Source organism: Pieris napi, chromosome 23 (genome assembly GCF_905475465.1).
Source record: "Pieris napi chromosome 23, ilPieNapi1.2, whole genome shotgun sequence".
Taxonomy (NCBI): domain Eukaryota; kingdom Metazoa; phylum Arthropoda; class Insecta; order Lepidoptera; family Pieridae; genus Pieris; species Pieris napi.
This window is the reverse complement of record NC_062256.1, coordinates 2,128,788-2,150,143: the sequence shown is the minus strand read 5'-3', so window position 1 is coordinate 2,150,143 and position 21,356 is coordinate 2,128,788. Positions and strand designations below refer to the sequence as shown.

The following is a 21,356-nucleotide window of genomic DNA, read 5'->3' as shown; positions in this document are numbered from 1 at the left end:
ACTCATGATTGCTAGACCCATATTAAAGTTTTGATTTACTTTAGAACGCAAGAAGCTCGGAATCGGTCAGTCGCAAGAGATGAACACACTCTTCCGTTTCTGGTCCTTCTTCCTTCGGGATCACTTTAACAGGACCATGTACAACGAATTCAGGTAAGAATTACTGACTCTTTTTGAATAAATTGAGTTATATGTTACCGCCCCTTTTTATCTATTCTTAGTCTATACAAGAGACTCAAAAGTCAAAAATCATTTATTCATGTAGGTAACACAATGTACACTTATGAACGTCAAAAAAGAAATATACATGAAATGCTTCTACTTTTACATTTACTGCCAGTTCTCAAATCAAGGGCGTAGAACGGAAAGGAAGAACTGGCAATAAACTTTTAAAATGCTTTTAAAATGATTGTTAAAATGATATTCTGTCTAAAAAGTGCGTTATAATAGTTTTGTCGTTCATAATTCAAATTCTACACGAGTTTATTATTTGTATTATCAATTCCTATATTCAGGTGTTGATTTGTGACCAAAAGTTAAAATTATATTTTGAGGGTAGTCGCAGTTTTTATATATAAAATAAGAGGAATATTAAGAAATTACGATTAATTGTTATTTATTTTGTATAGAGCGTTGGCGAATGAAGACGCTATTGCTGGTTTCCGGTACGGCCTCGAATGCCTTTTCCGTTTCTACTCGTACGGACTTGAGCGTAAATTCCGTCCGGAACTGTACAAAGACTTCCAAACTGAAACTATGCAGGACTATGAGAATGGTGGTGAGTGGATATATTTTATTGAGTTACTAGCTGTGTTTTGACCATGTATATTATTTGTAGGAAACATTTTTTAGTTAAATAAAAATAACTATATACAATAATAAAAAAATGGAGTTGATCGTAGAGGGGTGAAAATTAGGGGTTGTATGTATTTTTGTATGCTGTATCATTTGAAACAAAACATTTTTTCTAAAAAATAAATTTTCTTTTTGGAGTGAACAGTGAACACCCCTTATCACTTAGGGGTTTGAAAGATAGTAGCCAATTCTCAGACTTACTGAATATGCATAAAAATATCAGAATAGGTCGAGCCGATTCGGAGGAATATGGGAACAAATATGAGAATTTTAATATATAGAGATTTAAAATCATACCTTTTTTAGATTCCATAGCATGTGACATAGAGTAATATTATTTCTTTAAATATATTATAGAACAGAATTTTAAATAAATTTGGGATTTTTATCGTAAAAAAACACGACATTAGTCCTATGTCTGTCTTCGTATTTAATTTAACTTATTTATGTGTGTTAGTAGTCACTTTAAAATTACTAATTCTTCTGATGGTAAAATTGATTTTACTAATTATTTATTGGTATCATCAAGCATTTTTCCCGAAATCTGCAGTGATCACGGATCTCCACTCGCTACGGTCCTGACATACTGCTTTCTCTTCATCCATGACATCCATGCATGCTCGTCGTAAATAATTTCCAAAAATAACTGTTTAAAACAAATTTTATTTAATTTTAGGTCAATTATATGGATTAGAAAAGTTCTGGGCGTTCCTGAAATACTACAAACATGCTGCAGCGCTTCAAGTCGAGCCTAAACTTAAAGGATACCTCGCCAACTTTAACACCATCGAGGACTTCAGGGTACTTGAGGTAAGATTCGATTCTACCCTCATTTTAAATATATTTTATGACGTTACCCTTATTTTTTGTTTGAAGTAAATTTGTTTAATCATTTGTAAATCCTTTCACGTATGAATTAATCTCGTTGAGATATTTAAGAACTATTTTTGTATCTACCCTCATTTAACATTTATCCATTATATTCCAGCCCCAATTAAACGAACTATTGGGTGCGCAAGGACCCAATGCACCAGGCCGCGGACCCCACGCCCGGCCATACGACAGACACAGATCTGTGTCCGAAAGCGATAGACCACACCATCAGCACCACAGGAACTATTTCAAGTGAGTAAAACTGACATTACATATTAATTGATGTAACGAAGCAAACGGGACAGACATTTTTGTGTGTCTGTTTTTAAGATCATTTAATATGCCTTCTATGCGTGGGTCAGCTACCTCGATTTGAGACTTAGTGCTAAGTACGTCATAATTTCGACCCCCAATTCATTCTGATATTCTCATATTCCTTGTTCTTCATATAATTTGAAAGAGCGTGGATCTAGCTGAGGAAGTCACTTAGGCTAACCCTGTTCATGTTTTAATATTAATTTGATATATATATATTTTTTTAAATGGCTATAGCACGATTTGTGCATTAGCCAGCGTCAAGTATAGGATTTTTTATAATTCGTGCTTGTCTTTAGAACTTCCACCGTGTCCTCCATGTACGGCTTAAGCACTCGCCCGGTACCGCACAACCCTCCCAAAGGCCGAGAACAAATTTAAATTAAATTAAAACTTGCCCTCGAACCGGGAATCGAACCCGGTACCCCTCACCTAGCTGCCACTTAATAAGACAAAAAAATTATATTTAATGTTATCAAATAATGATTTTATTGTAGAGCTCCAAACACATCTGGCAACAACGAACGCGGCCGAGCTGGCTCTTGCGGCGCACAGAGCGTTGTCGCTATCAACAGGACCAGGCGTAGGTATCTGTTTTTTTTATATCTATACGACTTCCAAATACTCTTTAGGAAATGAGGAACTGGTAAATGAAGTACCTCATTTTCGGAGCTTCTGCTAAGGCATAATTTGACATTTAAAATACGTGTGTACTTATGTACACGCGTTAGAAGTAATACCTCTTTGGCTTAACAAGATAAAAATATTTACAAAAAATGTATTCTACGTTTATAGAAAAAACTACACTAACAATAGAAAAAAATTACTCTCATCATTTTTCCCTAACGCGCCAAAAGAAGTATAAAAAAGTACATTATATACTTTTTAATGGCAATTTATGCATATAAATACTATGTTTTTATTGTATATATCGGCTTGTATGACTTTTATGACGCCTATTCCAGAATAATTTTAGTATAACCCTACGTTTGAGAACTATTTGTATTGGTCTATTGTCATGCAATAATTGGAATCGACGGCGACAATACTGAGATTCTCCCGCAAACACGAAAAAATTATTAAATTTTTTTTATATAGGAAAAGAAAAAAAAAGGACTTTTGAAAGCTATTTACACTAATATTATTGAGTTTAATATAGTATTTGTGCACTGAATGTCCACTTTGAATAGATTTGTTAACTATTCTGAGTTACTGCGAAAGTAGTGCGATAGAAAATGTGTTGCCAAGGCGTTCCAGCCACGTTTTAATGATGTGTATGGGTGCAATGTTGACACAACAATCTAATTACATCCTGTATATTATTCAAATAAAAATGTGTGACAGGATAATAAAATTATTTTGTTTTCAGCACCAAAATCAAAACCGGATCAAGAAATGAAGCAGCCGGTCGCGGCGCGTACGCAGTGATGCGTTCAGAGGAACGTACATAACGTGTATATACATAGACTGAGCCGTTCGTAATTATAGGACATTGCATTTTTATATAAATAAAACTAAAAAAAAATTAAAAAATCTTATGGACCCAAAGTGTTGAACGCTAGTGTTAAGTGTATGTAACCGGTTCTCGACGGTACGGACCGGTCGAATCCGGCTATCACCGGTTTTACTTCGGTCACGATGCGACCTCGCGGTTTTCTGGGATTGCAGGCTGTGTGTGAATGAAGCATAGGTGAGTTTTTCAAACTTTTTATTTAAGTTACTGTCAAATCATACTCTCCCCATATCTCATTTATAGTCAATGTACAAAGAGCAAAATACAAACGTTAAGATGATGACGTCATACTTCAACTATTTTATAATTTACTAAAGAGATTAGAGAGAATATATGTGATATTGTATTATTAACTTATACAGTAAAATCTTAAATTTAAATATTAAATCCTAAATAATATATATCTAGGATGTCGTAATGCCGTGGCGTTTTATACATGCACAACGCCATCTATTGCTTAAAAAATAAATTAAATGATAAAATTAGACGGTCGATCTCCCTAAAACTTTGATTCGACTCTTTAGTTTATCTCCATTATACAGTGACACTTTATTCATCCATTTCTTAACTACGTATAACGTGGCTAGATATTTATTTTAAAGAAAGATTGTAAAGTAATCCTTAAGAACATTCTTAATAGTAACATTTTATGAATGAGGAAAATAATCAGCGTATAAGTATAAATTTACTAAATAAACTTACAGAATTAAAATGCACTGACATTTCACATTTTTTATTTCTAAAATAAATCGTTATAACAAATTCGTTTCACAGAAGAAATTTCGATTCAGTAAATTTGTACTAAAATATTATTTGATAACTTTAATTAAAATGTTTTTTTCTTTGTCCACAGCTTGTAAACGCATCGACAATAAGGCTACGCGTTGCACGCATTCAGTAGCTATAGTTATATTACAAACTATATTTATATATATTTTTGACATTGTTAATATACATTGATTTCAAAAATAGCATCTTAGTGTACTGTACTGCCTGTGCGCATATCTAGATTAATCCAAATAAATCGTTAAAAATTCTTTGGCTAAGTAGGCGTTGATGCAGAATAAGGCAGTAGCTTTTGGTAGTTAAGTGGCAACACTGTGGTGCTGTCGTGTCTATGGGCAATGGCGGGCGATTTTGAATCTGTCAATTTTTACCAGGCTCTCAGGGGGTCTATCATGATCTTTTCTATACAAATTTGATGGGCGATTATTGCTTAATTTATCCCTTATTTAATTAACAATAGGGTCTTTCCTTTTTGTCATTCGACAAAGACGTGTTAGTTCCATTTTACAATTGCCAAAGCTACCTATTCTTAACATTCTATATTAATTAAAAAGCTGGAAAGAAAATCGTTATAATCGCTCGCAGTTGTCCTAAGACCGGTATCTGTTGTACAGTTACGTTTCGTGTGGGTCTAGCGGGAATATTATAAAATAAAATTTACTATAATCTTTCTGTATACTGTTAAAATATAGCCAATAATATGTTTATTAATTACACGTGCCTCTAATAATTCTCCGCTAGGCCCGAACTATTTATGGCCCCGTAAAATCTGTCGGAAAGACTGGCTATTATGCTATTTAGACGAAATTTGTAAAAAGTAATTTTCGGTAGTGCTAGTTTTCGATGTTAATTTTGAAGGTTTCGAGCGTTCGGAAACGATACGATATAATAATTATTAGATAACTGAAACGCTAAACGTGAGAGGTCCTTTTTTTAATACTGCCAACTTGTTCACGACACAAAAAGCATATGGGTTTTATTTTGTTTTAAGGTTGCATGCACGTAATGGGCCACTCGCGGGGATGTTTGTGGTCCTCCTATTAGACATTGATATTAAAAAATCTTTCTCAACAAGTTTTAAATCACATAGAAAAGTAAATAGCCCCGTAAACGTCACTACCGCATTAGTGCGCGAAGCTTGCTGTCGAGTACATATTTTATTCGCATAATTATTAGCATAATCGATCTGCCAATTTAAAGGTGGAATGTCAATCTTCATACCTCAACTGTCAATACACATGACAGTTGACATACGATGTCACAACATCCCTGCGACGACGTACATTTCGTTTTTTTTGTATAATACGTGAGTTTCGCATAGATTAAGTATAGACATGTATTGAACACGTTCAGTTTTTATGACGCGTCTGTGTTGAATAGCCGTTTCGAATTAGCACAAATTCATTGAAACTAAATTCGACAGCTGACTTTGACAGCTTGACAGTTAAATCGTAAATTTGACGTTCTCTCATTTCGTTTATGCACTAATACGCACTCCACGTCAAACTAATTCTCATGAGTTTACAAATCTTGTGATTTTAATACAGACGTGTCAAAAAAATAGTTGCACTAACTTGCTCAATATGGTTTTTTATTCGGTTGTTAAGTTGACAAATGAATTTTTCAATTAGAGAGACGAATTTCCTCTAAAAGTTCACAGCGTTTAACATGTAAAAATTCAATGAAGTTGAACAAAATCCTCTTCCTTCTTGATTAATTCATGGCTAAATAATCTTATGTATATTACACTAATATAAACAAAGTTAAGGGTGTGACGATTATTTTTTCTTTTTTTTCTAGTGTATAAGGATGCTTTTTTATTAATATTAAGAGCTAACGATTCATTGGATTTCGGTGATATCAATTTGCTGTTGAAATTAGTTTACAAAACCCCATAACTCTGAATAAAACGATGAATTAAACTTTTCTATGGTTTTTGATTTCTTTCATGTCAAACGTCAAATTGAGTGTCACCGGCGCCAAAAATGTCGTAAGCAAAGTGCGCGGTTGCCATACAAAAAAAATTAAATCTCCGTTACCAAGAACCCGGAGCCGCGTGCTTTATAGTAATTTTTAGTTCGCTTTGGTCGCTTCTATCATGTTAAACATAGTTCCTAATATATTTTAAAACCGTTAGCATTTTTATTTTTACAATTCAACACAGAAATCGTAATAAAATATGTTTAGATTATATCATTAACATCACGTCTTATTTTAATATTCAAGTGTTCATAAATAACGAATTTAGAGGCCTACCTAATAATCTGATCGCTTAGCAAGACTGCTTATATCTTTAAGTATAGGAATCCTTCACGTATAGTAAATAAATATTTATTTTCTGTATCTCTTAAAATTCTAGAATCTATGGGACTTGGAATTGTCTATGTCATTTATTGGCTATGGGCAAGGCAGTCGGTTGCGATTTCTGTGTTGTAAAAAAAAAATTATACCGTCCCCATATTACGCGGGAGTTTCGGAAGCGATCGAGGTGTTGTGGTATAGTTTTAAAATTGATATCTCGTACGTTAATTGGCAAAATATCTAAGTTTGATTAATAAACGCTATACGGTTCAAATTTTTACGTTGTGCAATAGATACAAAAGAAGGTTTTTAGTATGTATCGAAGTGCGCAAGTAGACTTATGAGTAACAAGCGTATTCATGTTGAAAATAATTGAATGTCTGACTCTAAAAACTTTTTAAAACTATACCGCAACAATATGATTTGTTAAGTTTTTAAGTTAGTAGGTATTTTGTTGCAATTTCTTTCGAAAGAACGCCAAAGGAGACGATGATAAAAAACTTAAAATTTAGGATTATTGTATAAATGAAAATACAAAAAAATGCTGTTATAAGTGGTGTAAATTAACTTTTCCAGTGAAAATTTGTTGAGTTAAATTTTTTTGATTTTAATTTGCTAAACGGTTGTTTGTATAATACTGATAGTAGGTCAAAATTAATGAGTTTCTATATTTTACTTGTAACGTAATATTACACCTAGATGTGCTATCCAATGCAAAAACGATGCGTTGTTATTAAAATATAGAAACTGGTTTTAGTCGGTAATCTAGTGTACTTGAGAATTAAGAAATTTAAATAAGATGCTTGATCGCTGGTTGAGGTTGGGTTCATTATCTTGTCAAAATGAGGTGTACTTTTTTTTTCAAAATTAAATCCTCTTAAACGCATCCCGACTGGCATGTAGAAGGCTGTAAGTTATACATAATATACATATTATTATATTGATAAATAAATTAATAAGAAAACGAATGGTTTTATTTTCTTCCTACCTTGAGAAATTTTAACTTCGGTGTTTAACTGCCTCTAGGACTCAATTCTTATTTCCGTTCCGTCTGAGAACCTGTGCCGGTAGTTAATCAATAGCAATGACAATTATAGCGTATAATGAACAAAAGACTCTAAAGACCAAATGGCAAAGTTGTAGATAGTAAAAAGATCTAACACTTTTGTATTTACACTTTTTTACATAACCTCAAAATGTATGTGAAAAATTCAAAAAACCAAGTTTTGGTTTCTTATTTTTATTTTTTACAAAACTTATTTTTCCCCACGAAATTTGGAAAACTTCCCTTTTTATGTCCTAAACACGCTGTAATTTATTTGATTTAACTAATTATTTTTACCTTATTTTGAATTAATACTCAAAATATGCAGTGGAAATGAGCCCGCGTTTCTGATGACAGATGGGTCTAGAAGGAATACTTGGAATGGCCCAGTTGCAAGAAAAAAAGAGAGGACGCCCACCTGGGCAGATAATAATAAAAGATAGTATTGGAATTATTAATTAAAATAAATGTATCGTCTACCTTCTTGATATGTGTAGGTTTACCATCTCTGACCTATCAAAAGCTGTCAGAATTCTACGGAATTTAAAATCAGAGTATAAGAAAAAACTAAATGTGTGCGTCACGGGACGCCCGTCAGAAGTCAACTTATTTTTAAACTATGTTGAAATTGTTTAACTTTAGAAGAACATATTACTTAAATTTTATGGATATTAATATGATAAAATAAGGAAAGGTTATTTTTTAATAAAACCACAAAAATTTGCTTGAAAGTTTCCAGTTTCCTTTCTTTTAATCTTGAATCAATTTGTGATAGTTCCGCACCAATCATGCTTATTTTGGCAATGATTATAGCTTTTACATATTTAAACCACCGATGTCTAACACTAAGCACTGAGTAGAGACAGGGAAAAACGTCTGACCGAAATACGGCTAGCGCTGCGAGTTAGACTGAGAGCGAAACTGTATGGCGCCGTAACGCGTTACGTAACGAAGCGGTTTACCCTCCCATAAGAAGTTATCACTTTAAAATTGTTATTTCACGTAAATGATTATTCAATATTATTATTATTACAAAATAAACCCTTCTTCATGCGCTTGATGCGATGTACTAGGCGATTCAAATTTTCGTCTTGCTCTAAACCTGCTTTGGCGTTGTTTGTTTAAATATCGTTTCCGTGCAAGTTCAGCCTGGTCCACACTAAAATTTTAACAAATTACAAAAGATATTAATAGTTCGGTTAAAACATTCCTTTAAATTGGGTTTTTGAAAAAAAAAAATTTGTGATATAGGGAATGATCATATTTAAGTTTTATAACAAAACTATTATTTTCGCAATAATTCAAAAGTTATTTCAAAGTAATAAATAATTTTTGATCCAGTACCGTAAACACGCCGAACAAACCCGAGCGCGTGTAACGTCATAATGTTAGTTTTCACTCATTGCAGTTGATAGAAAAATAATAAATACAAATATTTAATTGTGTTAATTAATATTAATTATTATTTAATATATTAAATATACCGTATAGCCGTAAGTTGTACTGTTAAATTGCTTTATTATTATGACGTAGACACAACATGGTCATCGATCATTCATGGCGCGTCACGTGATTTTTATTTAAATTTCATCAATTTTTAATTAATTGAAAAAAAAAAATAATTTAAGTTTTTTGCATTAAACATCAATATTATAACAATAAAGTTTTAAAATACATTAAAAAAAAATCAAAAACCCAATTATTTGAGAATAAAAATATATTACTTTTGCAGTCGATCGATACTGGATGTATGTGGTGTATTACTCTTGTGTTGCGGTTCACGTAATGATTTTCTATATTGTCTTTGGCGCTCTGCATTAGATTGTCGTTGACGTTTATTTATTTGTAAATGTTGTGGCTGAACATCGCTAGATTGACTGAATGTACATGCATTCATTTTATCAGCTTTTCTTCTTTCTCTGTATCTTTTTTGGCGTTCAGCATTTGAATACGGTCGTGTTTTGTGCGACTGTTGCTGATGGACATGATGAACATCTGCAACGACTTCTATTTCAATAGCGCTAAAATCATGATTTGTTAATAAGTATTGAACGTATAAATACGTATGGGATTCTCTACTACTTTGAGGAGAATTTGAAATACTAGCTAGACATAAGTTACTGTAGCCAGTAATATAGTAGCCTAAACGTGCCAATGAGGATGCCCTTGGCAAATGCTGCGCCCTGATTGGCCCATTTAAATTGCATCAACAACTGCTCATACGCCAAAATGGTAGATTTGTATAAAAATCCCATAATTATTATTATTACTCATCGTGACACTTGTGGCGAACGGAGCTTCATATTTATGGTCAGCTGGCATTGGATCAACAAGTGAAAATGGATCAAGTTGGAGTCACAAAGTGCCCAAAGGGATAAACAGGGTGGCCAAAAAGTCGTGGATCAAACGCAAATAGGGGATAGATGAGGTCATAAGCGGCAAAAAATTGTTCTACAGGAGGTCTCTAAGGTCAACTCCTGCAGAGTTATGATTTATTTTGGTTTTTATTTTAATTTTAATCTATCATAAGTCCGAATCGTTGTTGTTTTTTCGTCCTAGAAATATATTAGAGCGACTCATGGCCATGTGTAATACCTTTTCAGAATCCCTATTAAATGCGCCAAAATTTGTAGTACAGGGACACTTTTCGGTAATTTTTTTCACAGTGGGGTCCGAAGTAAAGAAAAAGTTATAATTTTAAAAAAATGTTATATCGTATCACTTAATATTATCTTGAATACACTCAATAAACAACTATAAATAGTATGTCTAACGCAAGAACTCATCAGTGCCAATCTAGTGGATATTATGAGAAAGATACAGGATGTAGATATTTTCGAATTTTAAGAAGAATTAGTAAAAAAAAGTCAATTTTCATATAAAAACCAACATAAATCATAACTCTGCAGGGGTTGACCTTAGACACCTCCCGTAGAACAATTTTTTGCCGCTGATGACCTCATCTATCCCCTATTTGCGTTTGATCCACGACTTTTTGGCCACCCTGTATATATATGCCCAGTTAACAAACAGATACACCATCTATATAACACGCAAAAACCTAGTCGCCTCCGTGTATGACGCACTAAGCTCCGGTACGACAAAAGGTACATTGCTGATGTTTTTCGGAGGCGAAAGTGTTATTAAAACTTTCTGCCTATGTGCGCATTAAACATTCGCTCGAACGGCGAAGGAAAACTTCTCGAGGAAACCACCTTGGACACAAAAGTCGACGGGGTGTCAGGCACAGGAGGCTGATCACCTACTTGCCTATTAGATTGACAAATGATCATGAAACAGATACAGAAATCTGAGGCCTGGTTTTTTATATTAAAGGAATTTAGGGAGAGATTCAGAAGAAAAACTAAGAGCGAACTATGCTATTCCTCATTTCAAAATCCAAAATATTTGGACGTATACACATAGCCACTCACTTTCCCATTTTCCTGTGTGTTCGGTTCCTTTCATCATCAGTATTCAAAGTTACATTCGGTGAGATGGTGATCAAATTATTCTCAAACTCATAATCACTCGAATGTTGCGACTGAAATATAAAAGCAACTTAATTATAGGTTTGCAATGTTCCAGCCATTTTGGAGTCAACAGACATGGCTAGAGACGAAGGCAAGCTGCCGGATAAGATGTCTTTGATCTCTTGGAGGATGGGATGCTGCTTGTGTGGACATGTGAGCCTAGTATAACCTCCTTTGGACAAGCACAAAAGCTGGCGCGGCCACAGAGCAGGCGGAAAATAATAAAGAGCTCAAATATATCTTTCCTCCAACTTTTGTTCCCTTTGGAGTAGACTATTGGGCCGTGGGGTTTAAGTGCTCAGGCGCTTATGGTTTATCAATATTTAGTTATAGGTTCTGACATTTGAAGAAAATATATCTATGATCTATTATGTTATTTTTGGTACTCGTGTCATTTGTCTATCGGTGTTATATTTGACAGGGTGTTTAGTTATAATTACTTACATTATAAGCAAAGTTGTCTTGGTGCCAATTCTCGCTTTGTCCGGTTAAATCAAATTCATTAATTTCTCGCTTAGCATCAATTTCGTTTTCACCGACATGATATATCCTTCTGATATCCGATAATTTTAAATCCATTTCCGGATCCGATTCTTCCTTTATTGGAACATCATCCCATGGGATATTGATTTCGACAACCCTCTCTACAATTGTTTCTACCTTTAACGGTTCTGATACTTCAGATTCTTTTGGAGTAATTTGTTCTAAATTATTGGATATTTCTGCCGGTCTACCTTCTTCTCTTTTCTGTTCATTCAATTGTATATCACTTAGGTCGACTCTCATTAGTTTCTCTTCCTCACTTTTTATAACTTCTATTTTCACATCTGATTCTGAACGTGAAGTTAGCGGATAGTTATTAACTTTATTTACATTTTTTGTCGTCATACTATGTGACTTTATAATACCAAGTGTAGATGCCACAACGACATTCAGTTCACTATTAGGTTCTCTTTTAATTTTATCAATACCTAATTCTTTATCATCATTAATTCTGTTTCCATCTGATTGGCATTTAAATACATCTTTTGTGTCTTTAGGTATTTGGATTACCATCGTTTTACATTCGAATTGTGGTGTAACAGTATGTTTTGTTTTAGATGTTTGTAATTCATTTTCAAGTGTTTCGGATTTAATCTTAGCAATGACACAAGGGAGATCATCGTTAGATGCATCATCAGGTGGTATAACAATTGCTTCAGGTACATTATCAATGATGATGACATCATCATCATCTCTATCATATATCATATCTTGAGTATCGTGAGACAATAGGATAGTATTTATTTGACTTTGTTTATCAATCGGTGCTGTAAAATTAAAGTTTTGAATAATGGATAGAAACAGAAAGGATATAATATGATTTATTATACGATAAAAATTATGTTTTACAAGAATACTCACAATCATGTTTGGCTGGCGTAGATTTTAATCTATCCACTATGGTTTTTGGGACGGAAATCTGAAATTAAAAATATTTATTAAGAAATGTACCATATAAAAAAAACCAAAACCAATGGCGCTACAACCTTTTAGTTCTGGGATTTAGATTTTTCTATCTGTTACTTAGTCATTTATAATTGCAAGTAGGTGATCAGCTTTCTCCGCCTGACACACCGCACACGTCGTCGGCTCTAAGGCCTTCCAGCTTCCTCACGGTCTTCCCTGAAGCCGTACACTGTTCTACCGTATTAAAGTGATGAAAAATTAATACTTACAAGATCATAATCAAAATCGCGATTGGAATGATAAAACATTTTGTGCGTTTTAATCTGTTCCAAGTCAAAGATTATAAAAAAATTACAGGTGAGGCACTTGTACGCCAATCCATAGTTCATCGTATGACGAAGTGCGTGGAGATGTGTTGAACAACTCTTTACTAATTTCTCTTTGCAACTGAAAAAAAGATTATAATTACCACGGCGGGCAGTTTATTACCAGTTCTCGTCCGTTCTAGTTCTTATTTGAGAACTGACAGTAAATGTAATAGGGTTTTTTTCGAGAGGGGAATTTTATATTAGATATATATTATTTTATATATTTTATAATTTCAAAAATCACACATGGTGTGCACAGAATGTCGCACACCATGTGTGCCATAGTATAGCCCTTCATCCACCAAGGTTAAACCACTTACTGTACTTTGAGTTTACTTATAATGATAAAGCAGTAACAAAAAAAACTTACACTGAGCAGGTGACGTTCCATTCAATCTGATGGACTGCAGCACTGCTTTCGGTGACTCTTTTCTTGCACGCACCACACGTCTTAACATACCCTTTAGATTCACAAACATGACCATCAAAATAGGAAATCGGGTCCTTGCATTTCTCACAAACAGCACAGCCCGGTATGGGCACATCGGACCGCACAGAATGCCGCAATATCATGTGATTTATACTGTCCTCCTGTTTGAAAAAGTAAAACCGGCACAGGTGACATTTAAATATCTGCTCGGCTGACGCGAAAAGGTCTAGGTGCATCTTTTTGAACCCCTCGCAGTACCACTGGTGTTGGCGTAGCTTGCTGCATGTGGAGAACCGTTTCTTACATCCGACACAGTTCTTCAATTTCGTATGTTCGAACGCATTTTCGCCGCATTTCCAGCATTTCCCTTCTATGTTCGCGATGTACTTGTTCGCCGATCTGCTGTAGTAAGCGACAATATTGCACTCGACGTTGTCATTCATTTCTAGAGCGACGCAGAGGCTCGAAGGCTCGTGGGTTCGTATGTGGTCGCGGAAGTGGGCCAAGTGCCACCACGCCATATCGCAGATGTAGCATTTGTAGAATAACGGCGGATCTCTGGGCTCCTCTGTGAGGGAGGCCCAATGGCACCATTGTGTGAGTGCTTGGTCTAATAGTTTCTCGTGGGGCGTTTTTACGAATACTTTTTCGTCCGGTTTGCAGGTGTTGAGGACCTGACAAGTTATCAAACAAAAGATAGAAACAGATATGTTGGTGGCAAGAAATGTATCTTAAGGTTCTTGCTTGTACTGTCAATATATAGCGAGAACAGCTTCATTTAAATTAGAGTAATAATGTGAGAGACCTATTTGATATACCATATCATAAAATATAAATGTTATATTTGGTATACCCCAATCCATGGTATTAAAAAAAAATTGTTTTGCTTTATTTACTCAATGTTATGTAGATGACAATTGACAATTTAAAAACGCCTTGAATAATGTCAATCTGGGTTTCATTTAATGAATGATTTTAAAATTACAATGAAGTTTCTGTTAAATGGGGCATATTTTAACTACCCAAAGAATTAAAAAAACATAAAACTAATTTGAAAGAAACATATTCATGACATGATTACCTCAATGTCTACAAATCTATAAACAATTATTATTAAGGAATCAAACTTAGGCATTCCAGGTTATTTGTGCCCCCTATGGAGACTATTGATCAAATAGTTCTTCTAACAACTATATATGTGTTTGGTAAGAACTAATATATCAAAATAGGAAATAAATAAAAAAATTAATAATTAGTTCCTTTCAAGCTTACCTGTCCATGTAGTATTTTATCACAAATATTATTTGATTGAAGATAAATTTCAGTAGATTTTTTCACTATTTCCCTCCAACTTATTATTTCATGCTGTTTTTCTATTACATTCTCTACTTTTAGCTTAATGTCAAAATTCATCGGCATAATATTACTTTGGACTGAATTTACTTCCTGAATGGTATTTGTGTTTGTTTGACTAGATTGAGTAGTAATAGCTACTGCAGGTAGTGCTTTTCTACATGGTCTATTAATTCTTGCTAATGGACTCTCCACAACACTCTAAAAAAAATATAAAAAACTGAAAGCATTTGTAAATTTATAAAATGTGGTGAGTAAAAACGTTTTAAGATCATTATTAAAACAGAAATCCATATATGTTAATGCTTTAGAATCTGTTTATTTATCTACTTTACAAGTTATTCATAATTCATTTTCTGTTAGTTTCTACATCAATCAAAAGTTTAATTGGAGGGGGTACCGAAACAAATTGCCTAATTAATAAAATAATATTTCAATAAATTGTCTCGCATTGTTAAATATTTTTACATAAAATTTCCAGCATATGCATAGCATAGATAGCTATATGCAAAGAATGTTGCAAACATTCTTTATTCATTTCATACCATCATTCAAATTTACAAATGAACTGTTTAAAAAACAATACATTTACTATAAAATGCCTCAAACAATCTATTAATGTAAACATATTAAAAATCTGTAAATAAAAAATAGGGTACCTAGATAAGTAAGCATAAAAATCAATAACAAAACATGTACCCACAAATATGGGCAATCAATGTTTTAATAACTTTACATAGACTAACAATTTGATAACTATAATGTAATCAAAAATTTGGTAAAATATTGGATTATATTTTCTAATTACCTACATAACTTTTTAAGGAAGTTGGAGCAAGTTTCGTTTTTCTACATTTTCTTCCATTATTATTCATTTTTATTTCATTTAGAAACATACACAATTCACATAGTGAAAAACGTCACAAGACAAAATAATACATGATGAAGATACCTTTAACTATGAAAGTTCTTTATTAAACCTATTCATTGAAAATGTACGGCACGCGTTCTAAAAACTTTTTGTTTCTCAAGTTTGTTAACAGAAAAAATAAATTAAATGTCGCGTAACTCAATGTCAATTTTGAAGGCAATTATATAATAGACAATAGTGCAATTCACGAAGACGCGCCCCACCTTTCCTCCTAACGGGTTATAGACTTTATATGTGTGCAAGCATACGTCAATGATTGAGTGTTATCGGTACACACGCAACTACAATGAAAAGACTATACAGGGGAGAGTGTCATGGTCAAAGTGAAAGATGCTCTACTTCAATTTTATACACCAATATCAAATTCCTATAAATTAAATTTTCGTGGTCTTACCCTTCTCTTCTTCAAAGGTGATGTAAAAATAGAAGCATTTCTGTCTACTAAATTCGAAGTACTCGCTTCATTTTCAGTATCAATATCCGCTTCCAAAGTCGGCTCTGTTGCACGCTCCGCATTTGGAACTATAGGAACTATCGCTTCCGTCTCCGTAGTTATATTCGATTCCAAAGCAGGTACTGTATTTTGGTTTATTGTATTACTATATTCCTTTCTTTCGCGCAGAATTCTAGTCACAGTGCTTTCAGATACTCCAACAGCCTGTGCGGTTCTCCATCGGGCATCAGTGAGTTTTTCTGCATAATTTTGACTGGCTTCTTTTTTCATAAAATCATAAACTTTTGAAATAATTTCTCTTGCCTAAAATTAAAAAAAAAAAACATCATCACTTTTAAAGATAAAATAAAGTCTTCTTTTAGTAAAATTTGCTATTCTCAAAATTACTTTACTTTCCTTTGCTTATTTAATGTGTTTTAGTAACTAAGACCTTTTAAATAATAATTTACATACCTGGCTTTTAAATACAACACGCTGAGATTTTCTCGACATTTAACAAAATATAAAGTAGAGCCACTTTCGTGACGACTCTGGAATTTCACAATAAAAAATGTACTACTCGTGTGCATCGAACCGCTGACGGATCGCAACTGACGCCAGGGTTGCCAACTCATACAAAATGTTCCCCCTAGGACCAACTTCAAACACCCCTAAATGTCGATCAAAAACCCCTAAAGTTTTTGATGTATAACTAGCGGCACGAAACTCTAGCGCTGACCGTTATTGCGCAGAAGTAAAAAATAAGGTACCTGAGGGGGGGCTAGCGGAATGAAGAGCGTCGATTGGCTCTCCAGTCGCATTTTGTCCCCCGCGCGACAGTACACATGCGCAGCAATCCCCTCCACGTATCGGCCAGCGCTAGACTTACGTGCCGCTGGTTATACACTTGGTTTGATAGGTAATTTCAAATATGAATTAAAAATACGTTGAAGCTAGAAAATAGCTGTTGTATTTATGTAAGTACATATTACATATTTGTATATGTTAATCAATGACCGAATAATATTTATCATAATAATAATGAGATGAAACGATTCTTTTTTTTATTTCTTAACTTCTTTCTTCGACATCAGTTTTTCTTAACGTTTCTTGTCAGACACTTTTTCCGTTTTCATCAATTTCTTTTCATAAATTATTTTTAAAGCTTTTTGTACTTTTTCTTTTTATCTGTTCTGTTATAGTTAAACGAGACAGAATGGAGAAGATTACTGTCAAATAGTTCCTTGTAGAGCAGTCAAACTCCATAGTAAATTATAAAACTTCGCGATATTTTACGTTTTGTGATAAAATGGTTTGGTGTGTGGCTATTGGATGTATGTGGCTTCACATAAATCCCTTCTAATCCCACCCTAAGAAGAAAATGGGAAAGAGCATTGAGAAGAGTTAATTTTAAAGCAACTGATTATTGTAGGTTATGTACTAAGCACTTCAAAGTTACAGATTTTGAAACAATTTCTAAGGTAACTGGTATGTATCATTAAGATAATAAAATGATTTAGTAAATGTTGTGATAAAACAGCAATTAACTTACTACTCCTACGAACTTGTTATATTAGGTACTTTAAATTTGTATTTGTTTTAGGTTTCCCACTTCAGCGGAAATTTTTAAAGAAATCTGCAGTACCAACACTGTTTTCTCGGAACAGTGCGTCTGGTCAAGAAACTTCTGCACGAGCTGAACGTTTGAATAGAAGAAATGTTAAGCGTTGCCTTATACCAAGACTGTGACAGAAATGAGAAAATGATGAATCTGTAGTGGCTCAACTTCAGACAGGCAAATGATTGAGAGAAGTACCTAGTTTACTTGAAAAATGTGAACCCAGAAACAGTATTATGGCAGATCGTGGATTTAATGTGCAAGATATATTTGCAGCTAAAGGCATTGGTATAAATATTCCCACCTTTTTAAAAGGAAAGTCTCAACTAAGTGGTGTAACGGTGAAACGGGATAGACAATTAGCTAGGCAACGAGTTCACATTGAACGTTTAATAGGTCTAAGTAAGACCTTTAACATATTAAAATCAGATTTAAATCCTTATTATGTACCCCTAGCTTCTCGAATTTTCTTTACTATTCTGATATGGGTTTTATTCATAATTTCTATATATATATATATATACTTATAAAAAATGGTTTCCTTGAAATAATTTTCGTAAAAATCAATCAGGCTTTTTACCATAACATTAATAAATTGTTCATCTCTGTTGTAGACCAGTGCCGATAATTTTTGAAACCAAAAAAAATTACATTAGGATGAAACCCATTAGAATAGGATCAAAGAAAGGGAAAATGATCAAAATGAAAGGAAAAATAAATTACGGTCGATCTGAGGTCGGGAAGGGGTAGGGGGGGGGGGGAGTTTTAAGGGTAAAAAACGGTTTATCTCGATTTCCGGCAAAACTAAAAGTCCTATCGAATAAAACTAAATGGCAAAGTTGTAGGTAATAAAAAGATATAAAACTTTTGTATTCAGACATTTTTCACAAAACCTCAAAATTTATGTGAAAAATTCAAAAAACCTATTTAATAAAATTACAAAAAAAAATTTTTTTTAAACGAAATTTGGTGAAAACTTACCTTATTATGTCCCAAACATACTGTAATTTATTTGATTAAAAATATTTATTTTTTCACCTTATTTTGAATTAATATCGAAAAAACCCTAATTTTCAATCGAAAATTCTGACGTCAAAATTTCAGCTTTTTTCAAAAAATTGGTGTGCTTTCAGTTCGTTGAAATCTCTACTTTCCTATGGTAAAAAAAATATATATATATATATTACCATAGTAAATCTTCTCAGAAAATGCAAAAATCGTATGCAGTAACGCCCAGACCCGTCATCCCCTTCCCTACTTCTCTACCTATCCTAAGTAGTATTCTAGTAGTCATAACAAGTTTCTTGGTAGCTGGGGAAGGACGACAAACTAATAATAAACTAACCTCGCTACCAAATCCGCTTTCTATCCCTGGCGCGAAGCACCTCTCCTTTTCAACTCATTCTTTAGATCTGCTTTTCTCCAAGCAGAATACATGTTGAAAAACTTGTTTTAACCAGAAAGTAGATCGGATTCGTTAAAAAAAGGCTATAAAATAGACGGAGATTTTTCGACGATCAACTGAATGGAACAAACATACAGCGCCCTCTACTGGAAAAGTTTCTAGTGGTCTTCCCCATTAAAATAAAAAAACTAATTGCTTCAATGTTCTTTTTTCCTTTTTATACAATATTATTAAATGTCATTAGGATAAGCTTCTAATATTTCGTCGAAGGCGCATATAGCGCTGCGTTTTGTTGCTGCTGATAGTTTTGAAATCGTACATATTGACGTTAAATATATCAGATTTGATCATACGGTTAGAAGGAACAAATTTTACTCATGAACAAATTATTGTTTTTCGATATTTAATCTGTAGCTAGTCTTGGAGTTTATATTTGGTTTAGTTTAATTATTGCGTTCGAAGCTTAATATAAATTTTATAAAATCCTGTGTTTGTAGAGAAAAAAATTCTTGAATAACGTACCCCATAAAAACCCATTGGACATCTTGATTACCCCTAAATTTGGGGGGAAAACCCCCAAGTTGGCAACACTGACGCTAGTCGCACAAACCCCGCACCCCGCGAGCCCCTCGACCAAAAATTTAAGGGGCGCGTCTTCGTGAATTGCACTATCTATAATTCTATTCAGTGTGACCAGATTTTAATTGACGAATCTACTGCTTGTGGAGGTTAAAAACTACTGAATTCTACCGAAAGGAACGAGAAAATCTATTATATTTTTTTACTGTTGTGTTACAACGTAAAACATGAATGTTTTCTTGACAAAACGATAGAATAATAAAAATAAGAATTTAATTTAAAAGAAACCAAGTTTTTTTTTTTTAAATTAAATTCTAAAAAATGTATAAAATGATACTTAAAGTAAAGATTTTTCGTCTTTATGTTGGGTAACATTGTCATAAAGCAATTTTCAGTCCATTAACTTGAACATACTTCTGTCAGATCTGTTGACTGAAGCGGAGTAGTTTTTATATAATTTATCTTCATAAAGCAATTCAAAATGGAACTCATCATGTTTTGTATGTCTGTTTCAATTTTATGAATAAGGGTCTGATCACTTTGAAAAATAACGTAAAATTTTGTAGATTTACATAACCAACTTTAAATAAGGGATCTTGCTCCTATTCATTGCGATATCCTTGTGTATATTTATGTTTCATTTTAAACTCGATTATATAAATTCTCAATAAAGGAATTCCCACATCACACTCTATGCTCACGGCACGAATGGTAACGAAAAGAATGAACATTAAATAGTTATAATCCAATCGATGAAAGAGGAATACCTCGCTTTTATTCGATATGCCAAAAAAAGTACTAGAATACCTGAAAAGCGTGAATTCTACTAAAATATACCAAATAATTTTTACATACTAAATTCTGTTGACAGTACCTCAAAATCTACCAAAAAAGTAGAAATCTACTAAATCTGGTCACACTGATTCTATTGTATATCTCCATTCTTGATTCTTCACTCGGTGGACGATGTCGCATGTCGGTTAGGCAGATCTGTGGTCAGCCTGAGAAATTAAATTTAAACCAGTGTTCCTTACCATTTCTCCAAAATCCCACATTTTGTCACAATTACTTTTGTTAAATTACACTATGTGGAGCCAGCTGCCCACTTAAATTACTCTTTATTCATAATAGTTACCATTATGTGGTGTAACTGGAAAGTTGAAAATAATATTAACAATAACGCGTAATTCAATCCGCCCCGCATCGTAACGTTTTACAAAAGGAACCCCTACATTTGTTACGTAATACTTCAACGCAACCTTACTCGATAACGGTTTTATAAAGCTATGTATTATACTGCTTACGCTCATTAAAACTTTATTTTTCACATTGGCTGATCACAATTTTGTCATAAATTAAAAACCTTTAATGGGTCTTGGTATTAGATTGCATCCATTTCTTTGATATTTTTTTAAAGACAAGTAACTGATCAGCCTTCTGTTCCTGACACAAGTCGATTTTGCTTAAGACATGCCAGTGTTCTTACGATGTTTGCCTTGATCGTATAAGCAATACGCACATATAATGAACTTCCATTGATGCACAGCAAATCAATCGCAAGAAGTCAGG

At 33.4% G+C, this 21,356-nt stretch overlaps 2 protein-coding genes across 11 annotated transcripts in view; one reads left to right on the top strand and one right to left on the bottom strand.

Annotated features, from left to right (window-relative positions):
• LOC125061094 (la-related protein 1) overlaps positions 1-6,268 on the top strand; it is a 73,019-nt gene extending 66,751 nt beyond the window's left edge. For 3 of the 4 annotated variants that reach the window (XM_047666291.1, XM_047666289.1, XM_047666292.1), the window contains 7 exons: positions 45-153; positions 630-778; positions 1,532-1,665; positions 1,844-1,980; positions 2,541-2,630; positions 3,413-3,733; positions 4,410-6,268. In XM_047666291.1, coding sequence (XP_047522247.1) covers positions 45-153; positions 630-778; positions 1,532-1,665; positions 1,844-1,980; positions 2,541-2,630; positions 3,413-3,494 — 701 coding nt within the window. In that variant the 3' untranslated portion in view covers positions 3,495-3,733; positions 4,410-6,268. The remainder of the gene's footprint in view (positions 1-44; positions 154-629; positions 779-1,531; positions 1,666-1,843; positions 1,981-2,540; positions 2,631-3,412; positions 3,734-4,409) is intronic. The other variant, XM_047666290.1, reaches the window with a different exon arrangement.
• Positions 6,269-8,605: 2,337 nt separating this feature from the next.
• Positions 8,606-21,356, bottom strand: part of LOC125061088 — a 112,731-nt gene continuing 99,980 nt past the window's right edge. For 2 of the 7 annotated variants that reach the window (XM_047666262.1, XM_047666263.1), the window contains exons 6-10: positions 12,626-12,683; positions 11,666-12,531; positions 11,123-11,232; positions 9,413-9,709; positions 8,606-8,847 (exon numbers count right to left, since the gene is read on the bottom strand). In XM_047666262.1, coding sequence (XP_047522218.1) covers positions 8,718-8,847; positions 9,413-9,709; positions 11,123-11,232; positions 11,666-12,531; positions 12,626-12,683 — 1,461 coding nt within the window. In that variant the 3' untranslated portion in view covers positions 8,606-8,717. The other 5 variants (XM_047666266.1, XM_047666274.1, XM_047666276.1 and 2 more) reach the window with 5 other exon arrangements.